Source organism: Oncorhynchus masou, chromosome 13 (genome assembly GCF_036934945.1).
Source record: "Oncorhynchus masou masou isolate Uvic2021 chromosome 13, UVic_Omas_1.1, whole genome shotgun sequence".
In the NCBI taxonomy this organism is placed as follows: domain Eukaryota; kingdom Metazoa; phylum Chordata; class Actinopteri; order Salmoniformes; family Salmonidae; genus Oncorhynchus; species Oncorhynchus masou.
The window spans coordinates 2643511-2656323 of record NC_088224.1 but is presented as its reverse complement, the minus strand read 5'-3'; the positions used below and the strand labels follow the sequence as shown (position 1 = coordinate 2656323).

General features: G+C 45.5%; 1 protein-coding gene across 1 annotated transcript in view; it reads right to left on the bottom strand.

Moving 5' to 3' along the window:
• LOC135551653 (CUB and sushi domain-containing protein 2-like) overlaps positions 1–12813 on the bottom strand; it is a 947993-nt gene that overhangs the window by 378932 nt on the left and 556248 nt on the right. The window contains 3 exon segments of the mRNA XM_064982833.1: positions 1557–1751; positions 11107–11242; positions 11592–11782. Coding sequence (XP_064838905.1) covers positions 1557–1751; positions 11107–11242; positions 11592–11782 — 522 coding nt within the window.

The following is a 12813-nucleotide window of genomic DNA, read 5'->3' as shown; positions in this document are numbered from 1 at the left end:
ACTCAGATTATTTTATCGTATGCTTTTTCCATAAAGCGTTTTTGAAATCTGACACAGCGGTTGCATTAAGGAGAAGTTCATCTATATCTCCATGTATAACACTTGTATTTTCATCAACATTTATAATGAGTAAATTGATGTGGCTCTCTACAAAATCATCGGATGTTTTTGGAACTACTGAACATAACACGTCAATGTATACTGAGATACTAAATATGAACTTTATCGAACAAAACATACATGTATTGTGTAACATGAAGTCCTATGAGTGTCATCTGATGAAGATCATCAAAGGTTAGTGATTCATTGTATCTCTTTTTCTGATTTTTGTGACTCCACTCTTTGGCTGGAAAAATGGCTGGGTTTTTCAGTGACTTGGTGGTGACCTAACATAATCATTTGTGGAGCTTTCGCTGTAAAGCCTATTCGAAATTGGACACTGTGGTGGGATTAACAACAAGATTACCTTTAACATGGTATAAAATACTTGTATGCTTGAGGAATTTAAATTATGAGATTTCTGTTGTTTTGAATTTGGCGTCCTGCACTTTCACTGGCTGTTGTCATATCATCCCGTTAACGGGATTTCAGCCGTAAGAAGTTTTTACTGACTAAAATATTTACAAAAAGAAAACAGCATAATTTTCAACTAAAGTTTAAGTGATTTAAAAAAAACATCAACATAAATTTCCAAAGTTGTACTAAAATCAGGTAACAATGGATGGACAATACCAAAAACATTCCATGACTTATTTATTTTGATAATATACCAGAAATCTCCAAAACGGGTTTGGAAATGGCTTTAGCGCTAGCTTGCATTATCAGATATACATTCACACTTAGCTCTAGGATTTAACAAGTCAGTCAAAGAACAAACTCATATTTTACAATGCCAAACCTTCCCATAACCCAGACGACGCGGGGCCAATTGTGCGCCTCCCTATAGGACTCCCGGTCACAGCCAGTTGTGATACAGCCCGGGATCGAACCAGGGTGTGTAGCACTGAGATGCAGTATCCTTATACCACTGTGCCGCTTGGGAGATACTGTATAAACAGGGGGCTAAAGTACAGTATCTCCCTGGGGTGGTTTATCACTCAAACAAGGAGAGTGAGACTAGCGGGTTACGGCAAATCCTGATTGGGTGTCTTGGAGGGAGGTGTCAGGCCCTGTTTAAAAGGGCACGAACATTTGCTATAAAGACAGGATTGGTAACATTGCAGTGATTTTATAGTTTGAGAGAGCAATCACTTTGGCAGTATTTCACCTTGGGTTGCGTAGTGCATTAGACCCAGTTGATAGAATCTTAAATAGCTTTCACGGTGCCCCCAACGGCCCCTTCCCTCCCCAAAAAAGAAAAAGTAATCTGTTTTCCCACTACCACTGTCCTTGCTGATAAAGATTTAGGAAAATGTACTTCACACAATTTTGATGTGTTGTTGTCTAACCTAGCTACTGTATCTTAAGATGAATGCACTTATTGTAAGTCACTCTGGATAAGAGAGTCTGCTAAATTACTAAAATGTAAAATGAAAAAGAGAGAAAGATCCTCTCACCTTCACAGCGTGGCACAGCGTTGTCCCAGACCACGTTTCCATCCTTCAGGATACAGGAGACAGTCTGGGAGCCATGGGTCTTCACAAAGCCCTCCTCACACAGGAAGGAGATGGAGCTGCCCAGCTGAAGGTTCTCGCCAAACCTCTTCCCATTCACTGGAACCCCCGGGTCTGGACACTCATTGTGGCGGAACGCTGGGGAGAGAGAGAGAGAGAGAGAGAGAGAGAGAGAGAGAGAGAGAGAGAGAGAGAGAGAGGAGAGAGAGAGAGAGAGAGAGAGAGAGAGAGAGAGAGAGATAGGGAGAGAGAGAGAGAGAGAGAGAGAGAGAGAGAGGAGAGAGACAGAGAGAGACAGAGAGAGAGAGAGAGAGAGAGCGCGAGAGAGAGAGAGAGAGAGAGAGAGAGAGAGAGAGAGAGAGAGAGAGAGAGAGAGAGAGAGAGAGAGAGAGAGAGAGAGAGAGAGAGAGAGAGAGAGAGAGAGAGAGAGAGAGAGAGAGAGAGAGAGAGAGAGAGAGAGAGAGAGAGAGAGAGAGAGAGAGAGAGAGAGAGAGAGAGAGAGAGAGAGAGAGAGAGAGAGAGAGAGAGAGAGAGAGAGAGAGAGAGAGAGAGAGAGAGAGAGAGAGATAGAGAGAGAGAGAGAGAGAGAGAGAGAGAGAGAGAGATAGGAGAGAGAGAGAGAGAGATAGGGAGAGAGAGAGAGAGAGAGAGAGAGAGAGAGGAGAGAGAGAGAGAGAGAGAGAGAGAGAGAGAGAGAGAGAGAGAGAGAGAGAGAGAGAGAGAGAGAGAGAGAGAGAGAGAGAGAGAGAGAGAGAGAGAGAGAGAGAGAGAGAGAGAGAGAGAGAGAGAGAGAGAGAGAGAGAGAGAGAGAGAGAGGAGAGAGAGAGAGAGAGAGAGAGAGAGAGAGAGAGAGAGAGAGAGATAGGGAGAGAGAGAGAGAGAGAGAGAGAGATAGGGAGAGAGAGAGAGAGAGAGAGAGAGAGATAGGGAGAGAGAGAGAGAGAGAGAGAGAGAGAGAGAGAGAGAGAGAGAGAGAGAGAGAGAGAGAGAGAGAGAGAGAGAGAGAGAGAGAGAGAGAGAGAGAGAGAGAGAGAGAGAGAGAGAGAGAGAGAGAGAGAGAGAGAGAGAGAGGGAGAGAGAGAGAGAGAGAGAGAGAGAGAGGGAGAGAGAGAGAGAGAGAGAGAGAGAGAGAGAGAGAGAGAGAGAGAGAGAGAGAGAGAGAGAGACAGAGAGAGAGAGAGAGAGAGAGAGAGGGAGAGAGAGAGATAGAGAGAGAGAGAGAGAGAGAGAGAGAGGGAGAGAGAGATAGAGAGAGAGAGAGAGAGAGAGAGAGAGAGAGAGAGAGAGAGAGAGAGAGAGAGAGAGAGAGAGAGAGAGAGAGAGAGAGAGAGAGAGCGAAGGGTCAAGGTCTGTCATTGAGTTGGAGTTTGGAGATGAGTGTGTAGGTTGGATGATGGGCAGGTGTGATTGTGTGTGTTTGAGGTTTGATTTTAGAAAGTTTGTGTTCGTGATGGTGGGGGAGTGGTGTGTGTGTAACTGGTGTGAAATGGCTAGCTTGTTAGCGGGGTGCTCTCTAATAGCGTTTCAATAACTCGCGCTGAGACCTTGAAGCAGTTGTTTCCCTTGCTCCCTTGCTCTGTGAAATATATGCAGCCCTTCCACACCAGATAACATGGTGGAAATGATGCATTGATAGAGAGAGAGAGAGAGACAGACAGACAGACAGACAGACAGACAGACAGACAGACAGACAGACAGACAGACAGACAGATGCATTGCTTTGACAATGTTAACACATGTTTCCCATGCCAGGAAAGCCCCTTGAATTGAATTGATGTGCCCTGCTTTGTTTTTCCTCTATTGGAGACCAGTGTATTCTATTGGAGACCAGTGTATTCTATTGGAGACCAGTGTATTCTATTGGAGACCAGTGTATTCTATTGGAGACCAGTGTATTCTATTGGAGACCAGTGTATTCTATTGGAGACCAATGTATTCTATTGGAGACCAGTGTATTCTTTTGGAGACCAGTTTATTCTATTGGAGACCAGTGTATTCTATTGGAGACCAGTGTATTCTATTGGAGACCAGTGTATTCTATTGGAGACCAGTGTATTCTATTGGAGACCAGTGTATTCTATTGGAGACCAGTGTATTCTATTGGAGACTAGTGTATTCTATTGGAAACCAGTGTATTCTATTGGAGACTAGTGTATTCTATTGGAGACTAGTGTATTCTATTGGAGACTAGTGTATTCTATTGGAGACTAGTGTATTCTATTGGAGACGAGTGTATTCTATTGGATACCAGTGTATTATATTAGAGACCAGTGTATTCTATTGGAGACCAGTGTATTATATTGGAGACCAGTGTATTATATTGGAGACCAGTGTATTCTATTGGATACAAGTGTATTCTATTGGAGACCAGTGTATTCTATTGGAGACCAGTGTATGGTTTGTTACGTTTCTTTTCCTTGTAATTTCATGTGATTTACCTTTGTCTGGTTGCCTTGGAGATGAAAATCGGCCTCATTAACGAGCTACCTGTCAGGTTAGAGTGGATAGCTCACCTCATAAGTACATGGTGACAGACCGTGCACATTGTCTCTGTGCTACTTGTTGCTACTTGGCTACCTGCCAAACTTTTTTAGCTTATTACTCTTAATCAACCATTTAATCAAACTCTGTATTTAACAAGTCAACCAACGTCTTATTGTTGACCTCCTATAGGTAACACCTTGTCATTGCAGTCACTGTTCTCATAATATACAGGAGAAGAATCACACTGGCGTGAGGAGAGCAGAGTTGCAAGCCCAGTTTCAGTCAAAATCGTGAAACAGCGTCTGTGCCAGCAGTAAGTACAGATAGTAACGTATAAATCCCCTCGCAGGGTCCCCGCTGCAGGACAAAACAGCTCCTGTAGGCAGACGATCTTCTCATGACTTTTAGAAAAACAGGCTGTCCGCTCAACTATATAATGCTGTCAACTATATAATGCTGTCAACTACATAATTGTCATATAAATGCCGGATTAAGTAATATGACATGCTATTCAATAAAATAATTTCTCCGTAATTAATATTACCTGATTGAGCTAATCATGTAATTGTAATTAACTAGAGAGTCGGGCACCACTAAATAATATTTATATAGCTGTTATATTCCGAATAAACTCTTAAAGACCTAGTAATATTTGACATCAATAGCAGTCAATATCAATCGTCACCTTATTTCAGTCTCATCTGGAAGTTGTAAATTCTTGGTTATCTGCACGAACCCTGGCTAACAAGTTGAATCAGCAAAATTGGGTTTAATTATTTATTTACTAAATACCTAACTAATCACACGTACACATAATTAATCATAACTTGATAACAAATTAGGTCATAAAGGAAAACGTCCCTAGTGGTCGGGAACAGATATGACAGCTTGTTACACAAAAGAAAAGGGGCGGGGTTTGAGTGAAAGAGCGGGAAGACTGAGGAACATGAGTATCTTTCAGAAGCTCATGTTAATGTTGTTCTGTAGTTATTATCTGAACCATTCTGACATAGGACTGTCATCCTACCTCATCTTAACAGGAAGTTATGTTGTTGTCTTTTAGGTCCCAGTTGTTGTTGCTAGTCAACTTTCAGTGGACATGAGTATCTTTCAGAACCTCTCCTAAAACCCCACTTGATTCATTTTGGTTGTTGTCAGTGACTCTTTGTTAGTTCCCCCTTCTCTCTGAGCGACATTGTTTGGTTTTCTAGCTGGGGAACGCAACACTCTACAGCAGAATCGCACAACTCAATCGCTGGTTGAAAACTGTCCATCCCATAATATATAATTGTAGATAACTGGCCGTCTTTCTGGGAACCGCAGACAGGACACACGAAACAGGACCAAGCCTGGCATGCAGAGGTGTGATGGACTCCATCCTAGCTGAAGGGGTGCTCTCATCTTATCTATGAACATAGACAGGGCTCTAACTCCTTTTAGCTCCACAATGAGATGGGTGCAGGCCAGACAGCAGGCTGTTAGCCAGCCCGTTAGCTTAGTGGAGTCTGCCACTAGCACAGTCAGTCTAGTCGGGTCAGTGTTGGTCTTAGCAATCTCACTGGAATAAAGACCTCCTCCATTCCTGAAAGAGATTGTGATACCTCACATCTCAGAATATGGCTACTTAATGTCAGATCCCTCACTTCCAAGGCAGTTATAGTTTATGAACTAACCACTGATCATAATCTTGATGTGATTGGTCTGACTGAAACATGATGAATTGACTGTGTTAAAATGAGGCCTTTTCTCCTGGTTACACGAGTGACCATATCCCCCCTGCGCATCCCGCGAAGGCGGAGGTGTTGCTAACATTTACGACAGCAAAAAGACTAGTCATGAAATCCATACAGCTCCTCAATCACTTTTTATAGCTACTGTTTACAGGCCCCTTGGGCCATATACAGCGTTCCTCACAGAGTTCCCTGAATTCCTATCGGACTTTGTAGTCATAGCAGATAAAATTCTAATTTTTGGTGACTTTAATATTCACATGGAAAAGTCCACAGACCCACTACAAAAGGCTTTCGGAGCCATCATCGACTCAGTGGGTTTTGTCCAACATGTCTCTGGACCCACTCACTGCCACAGTCATACTCTGGACCTCGTTTTGTCCCGTGGAATAATCCTGGACTATCGGACCACCATTTTACAATCGCAAGAAATAATCTGCTCCGACCCCAACCAAGGTAAATCAAAAGTTGTAGTATAAATTCTCGGACAACCCAAAGATTCCTAGATGCCCTTCCAGACTCCGTCCACCTACCCAAAGGACAACACTCAGTTAACCACCTAACTGAGGACCAACAAACAGGAAGTCTTCCAACCGGAAAGATGGTACCATGCAAAATCAAAGAGCCCTCGCTGTTGCTCAATCAACCTTACTTTTACAATCTGATTGAGGAGAAAAAACTAAAAATCAATGTTCCCCTAGTGAGGACTCACTTCAGCAGTCATGAAGTCATTAACTTTGACGAATAGATCACGACCATTAGAAATAATTTGATGGACTCCTCTTTGAATCTGCGTATATTTCTTCATAGCTCAGTTGTCCTGAGTCACAGAACAGGACCTAAGATCAATGAAGCCACTCAAGTTTTTTTTTTATCCTGTTATCTCTCAACACTTTCACTAAAATAGTCTTGGCATCTACAACTTCAAGCTGCATACTGGACCCTATTCCAACTAAACTACTGAAAGAGCTGCTTCCTGTGCTTGGCCCTCCTATGTTGAACATAATAAATGTCTCCCTATCCGTCAGATGTGAACCACACTCACTAAAAGTGGCAGTATTAAAAGCCTCTTGCAAAAGCCAAACCTTGACCTGGAAAAAAACTAAAAACTATTGGCCTATATCGAATCTCCAATTCCTAAAAAATAATAGCATGTAAAAAGCTGTTGCACGGCAACTCACTGCCTTCCTGAAGACAAATAATGAAACGCTTATGTCTGATTTTAGACCACATCATAGCACTGAGACTGCAGGAGCAGAAGCACGGTGGCTCGGAAAAACTCCCTAGAAAGGCCAAAACCTAGGAAGAAACCTAGAGAGGAACCAGGCTATGTGGGGTGGCAGGTCCTCTTCTGGCTGTGCCGGGTGGAGATTATAACAGAACATGGCCAAGATGTTCAATTGTTCATATTAGATGATGCTTACCAATTGATGGGTGTGAAATAAATTATATAACCACCCCCCAGACACATCTAGCTAAGTGGATGGGTCATTAGTGTCTAGATATGTACACATGTTAATGAAATACTATAGATGGCCATAATCACCCCCTGGACACACCTGGCTAACATGAAGAGTCATGGAATCATCTGGCGATGTATGCCCTGGGCTCTCTGTGAACCCTAGACCATCCCTCAGGACCACCTGATCTGATGACTCCTGCCTGTCCCTCAGGACCACCTGATCTGATGAGTCCTGCCTGTCTCCAGTCTACCTGTCCCCAGTCTACCTGGTCTTGTGACTCCTGCCTGTCTCCAGTCTGCCTGTCCCCAGTCTACCTGTCCCCAGTCTACCTGGTCTTGTGACTCCTGCCTGTCCCCAGTCTACCTGTCCCCAGTCTACCTGTCCCCAGTCTACCTGGTCTGGTGACTCCTGCCTGTCCCCAGTCTACCTGTCCCCAGTCTATCTGTCCCCAGTCTACCTGGTCTTGTGACTCCTGCCTGTCCCCAGTCTACCTGTCCCCAGTCTACCTGGTCTGGTGACTCCTGCCTGTCCCCAGTCTACCTGTCCCCAGTCTATCTGTCCCCAGTCTACCTGGTCTGGTGACTCCTGCCTGTCCCCAGTCTACCTGTCCCCAGTCTACCTGGTCTGGTGACTCCTGCCTGTCCCCAGTCTACCTGTCCCCAGTCTATCTGTCCCCAGTCTACCTGGTCTGGTGACTCCTGCCTGTCCCCAGTCTACCTGTCCCCAGTCTACCTGATCTGATGAGTCCTGCCTGTCTCCAGTCTACCTGTCCCCAGTCTACCTGGTCTGATGACTCCTGCCTGTCCCCAGTCTACCTGGTCTTGTGACTCCTGCCTGTCCCCAGTCTACCTGTCCCCAGTCTACCTGGTCTGGTGACTCCTACCTGTCCCCAGTCTACCTGGTCTTGTGACTCCTGCCTGTCCCCAGTCTACCTGGTCTGGGGACTCCTGTCTGTCCCCAGTCTACCTGGTCTTGTGACTCCTGCCTGTCCCCAGTCTACCTGTCCCCAGTCTACCTGTCCCCAGTCTACCTGGTCTGGTGACTCCTGCCTGTCCCCAGTCTACCTGGTCTGATGACTCCTGCCTGTCCCCAGTCTACCTGTCCCCAGTCTACCTGTCCCCAGTCTACCTGGTCTGGTGACTCCTACCTGTCCCCAGTCTACCTGGTCTTGTGACTCCTGCCTGTCCCCAGTCTACCTGGTCTGGGGACTCCTGTCTGTCCCCAGTCTACCTGTCCCCAGTCTACCTGGTCTGGGGACTCCTGTCTGTCCCCAGTCTACCTGTCCCCAGTCTACCTGGTCTTGTGACTCCTGCCTGTCCCCAGTCTACCTGTCCCCAGTCTATCTGTCCCCAGTCTACCTGGTCTGGTGACTCCTGCCTGTCCCCAGTCTACCTGTCCCCAGTCTATCTGTCCCCAGTCTACCTGGTCTGGTGACTCCTACCTGTCCCCAGTCTACCTGTCCCCAGTCTACCTGGTCTGATGACTCCTGCCTGTCCCCAGTCTACCTGTCCCCAGTCTACCTGGTCTGGTGACTCCTGCCTGTCCCCAGTCTACCTGGTCTGGTGACTCCTGCCTGTCCCCAGTCTACCTGGTCTGATGACTCCTACCTGTCCCCAGTCTACCTGTCCCCAGTCTACCTGGTCTGGTGACTCCTGCCTGTCCCCAGTCTACCTGTCCCCAGTCTACCTGTCCCCAGTCTACCTGGTCTGGTGACTCCTGCCTGTCCCCAGTCTACCTGTCCCCAGTCTACCTGTCCCCAGTCTACCTGGTCTGGTGACTCCTGCCTGTCCCCAGTCTACCTGTCCCCAGTCTACCTGTCCCCAGTCTACCTGGTCTGGTGACTCCTGCCTGTCCCCAGTCTACCTGTCCCCAGTCTACCTGTCCCCAGTCTACCTGGTCTGGTGACTCCTGCCTGTCCCCAGTCTAACTGGTCTGATGACTCCTGCCTGTCCCCAGTCTACCTGGTCTGGGGACTCCTGTCTGTCCCCAGTCTACCTGTCCCCAGTCTACCTGGTCTGATGACTCCTGCCTGTCCCCAGTCTACCTGTCCCCAGTCTACCTGGTCATTCTGCTGTTCTACTAAATTGCTGCTGCCACTGCCGACGCTACCAGTACCACGTCACACCCAGTAACACGTCACACCCAGTAAAATGTCACACCCAGTCACTGATGACCTTACAACCAGAGGGGGCCAAACTCTCAAAAAAACCTGCACCCAGCCAACACATCCAGACTCCGCCTCCATCCTCCCCAGTGTTCTCTCCACCCAGCCAACACATCCAGACTCCGCCTCCATCCTCCCCAGTGTTCTCTCCACCCAGCCAACACATCCAGACTCCGCCTCCATCCTCCCCAGTGTTCTCTCCACCCAGCCAACACATCCAGACTCCGCCTCCATCCTCCCCAGTGTTCTCTCCACCCAGCCAACACATCCAGACTCCGCCTCCATCCTCCCCAGTGTTCTCTCCACCCAGCCAACACATCCAGACTCCGCCTCCATCCTCCCCAGTGTTCTCTCCACCCAGCCAACACATCCAGACTCCGCCTCCATCCTCCCCAGTGTTCTCTCCACCCAGCCAACACATCCAGACTCCGCCTCCATCCTCCCCAGTGTTCTCTCCACCCAGACTACGAACCTAATTTATCACTTATCATCTGAATGATTAAACTGACAATAATCACAGCCACACACAAACACACACACACACACACCACCAGTTTGGCAGCTGCTTAATTAATTTGATTGATGGAATAACTCCTCCCCTAAACCCCGCCCCTAAAAATGCAGAGGGAGCGGAGACCTACCGCTTTCGGAGAGAACCATCGGCTTCAATTAACGGCTCTCGAGATGTTCATCCACAACATTGTTTTCTTTATTCATCAAAGTCTCTAATGTAATGAATTCACATCCGTGCGTTTTTCTATGTAAATTAGACAGTTCTGAATCAGATTGAGTCCAAATGGGACCCTATTCACTATATAGTGCACTGCTACTACCCCATAGGGCTCTGGTCAAAAGTAGTGCACTGCGTATGAAAAAGGGTGCCACATTTGGGACCGAAGATTTAGATTTCTTTTTACTGTCGGAAAAACGATTGCTAGGAAAAGAGTGCATTGTGGGTAGGATGAGGTGTGAAGCGTCTCATGACGTTTGACAGATCCAGTTTGTTACCAATGTTATCATTTCTTGTATTTGTTCGCTGACTTCAGATAATTTCTGTTTAAATGGACAAAGTCAATGAATTTACAAGTTGTCTCCCTGATGACCATTCATGGTAAATTGTCTAATATAAGTCACAAACATCTGACCAAATCAGCAGCCATAGTGGGTCTGTCTTGAGAGGATCAATTATTTGCAAAAATAAATAAATATATATATATATATTCAATATATGCAAATCATGCCTGAATTCATTTTAAATTGTCTTAACACTAGACCTATGATAAAGGTATGTTACCCTCCCCTCATCTCAATACCCAACTCTACATTTACATCAGTCTGGATCATTTAATGAGGAAAATGTCAGAGTTTTTTTTTAGAAATGAATGCTTTGTCTAGTATTGTCTCCCAGGTCTGTTGAAAGAGGAGACAATCTGGAGACTGAAGGATGCCGTTGGGGAGAAGAAAAAACTGTTTGTGAGACAGACAGAGGAGCCTGTGTGCTATCTCATTACCAAGACATACATACACACAAAGACTGACGCACACACACACACACACACACACACACACACACACACACACACACACACACACACACACACACACACACACACACACTGATGGTGTTGTTTTAACCCCTCACACCCACTCACTGGTGAAGGTGATGTTGAACCCCCGGTCGGTGTAGGTGTGGTCGGTCAGGAACTCTAGACGTGCCACGTGGGCGCTGGTGGTGATGGGAGCTGGCAGCACGTCACCAGAGAACGTACCCAGGATGGGAGACTCAGCCTGGTGTAGAGAGAGAAAGAGAAAAAGACAGAGCGAGACACAGAGTGAGAGACAGAGAGAGAGACAGAGAGAGACACAGAGTGAGAGACAGAGAGAGAGACAGAGAGAGAGACAGAGAGAGAGAGAGAGAGAGAGAGAGAGACATAGAGTGAGACAGAGAGACAGAGAGACAGAGAGACAGAGAAAGAGAGAGAGAGAGAGAGAGAGAGAGAGAGAGAGAGAGAGAGAAATAGTGAGATGAGACAGAGATGGAGATGGAGACAGATATAAATAATGAATCAGAATAATATCAATCAATCATTGATTGATGCATTGATTGATTGACCGATCGATTGAAACATAACCGTACCTTGCCACCATCTTTGACGCTGAGGAAGTCAAACTGCTTCTCCATGCTCAGGTCATTGAAGGCCAGGTTAATCCTACTCTCTGGCTTGGTGATGATGAGCCACACACAGTGCATGTTGTTTCCATATTCCTGGGGGTAGTTAGGGGACAGCAGCACCCCAGAGGGGGTTGTGAAGTTGAAGAAGCACGAGACTGGAGGACGGGAGAGCGGGGATGGGGGGCGGGGTGGGGGGGGTGGGGTAGAAAGAGAGAGTTAGAACATTACATAACTTCAAAATGTATTCACACCACTTGAGTTTTTCCCACATAATGTTGTGTTCGGCCTGGATTTTAAATGGATTCAATTGAGATTTTGTGTCACTGGCCAACACACAATACCTATACTATCAAATTGTTTTATCGTTATTATACAACAACAGAAAATGTAATGAAAATCCCCTTTGTTATGGCCTAACTAAGTCACATAATAAGTTGCATTGACTCTGTGTGCAATATTAGCGTTTAACGTGAATCATCTCTGTACCCCCCACACAGTACATTCAATTATCTGTAAGGAGATCAGAGCAGTACATTCAATTATCTGTAAGGAGATCAGAGCAGTACATTCAATTATCTGTAAGGAGATCAGAGCAGTACATTCAATTATCTGTAAGGAGATCAGAGCAGTACATTAAATTATCTGTAAGGCGATCAGAGCAGTACATTTCAAACACAGATTCAACCACAAAGACCAGGGAGGTTTTCTCAAAGAAGAGCACCTATTGGTAGATGGGTAAAAATAAAAAAAGCAGACATTGAATTTCCTTTGAGGTGAAGATATTAATTACATTGTTTTGCAAAACTATTCATCCCCCTTGGCATTTTTCCTATTATGTTGCATTACAACCTGTAATTTAAATTGATTTTTATTTCGATTTCATGTAATGGACAAACACAAAATAGTCCAAATTGGTGAAGTGGAATGGAAAAAAAATACTTGTTTAAAAACGTTTCTAAAAAGATTTTAAAAAGAAAAAGAAAAGTGTATGTGTATTCACCTCTTTGCTATGAAGCCCTTAAATAAGATCTGGTGCAACCAATTACCTTCAGTCACATAATTAGCTAAATAAAGTCCACCTGTCTGCAATCTAAATGTCTCATGATCTGTCACATGATCTCAGTATATATACACCTGTTCTGAAAGGCCCCAGAGTCTGCAACACCACCAAGCAAGAGGCACCATG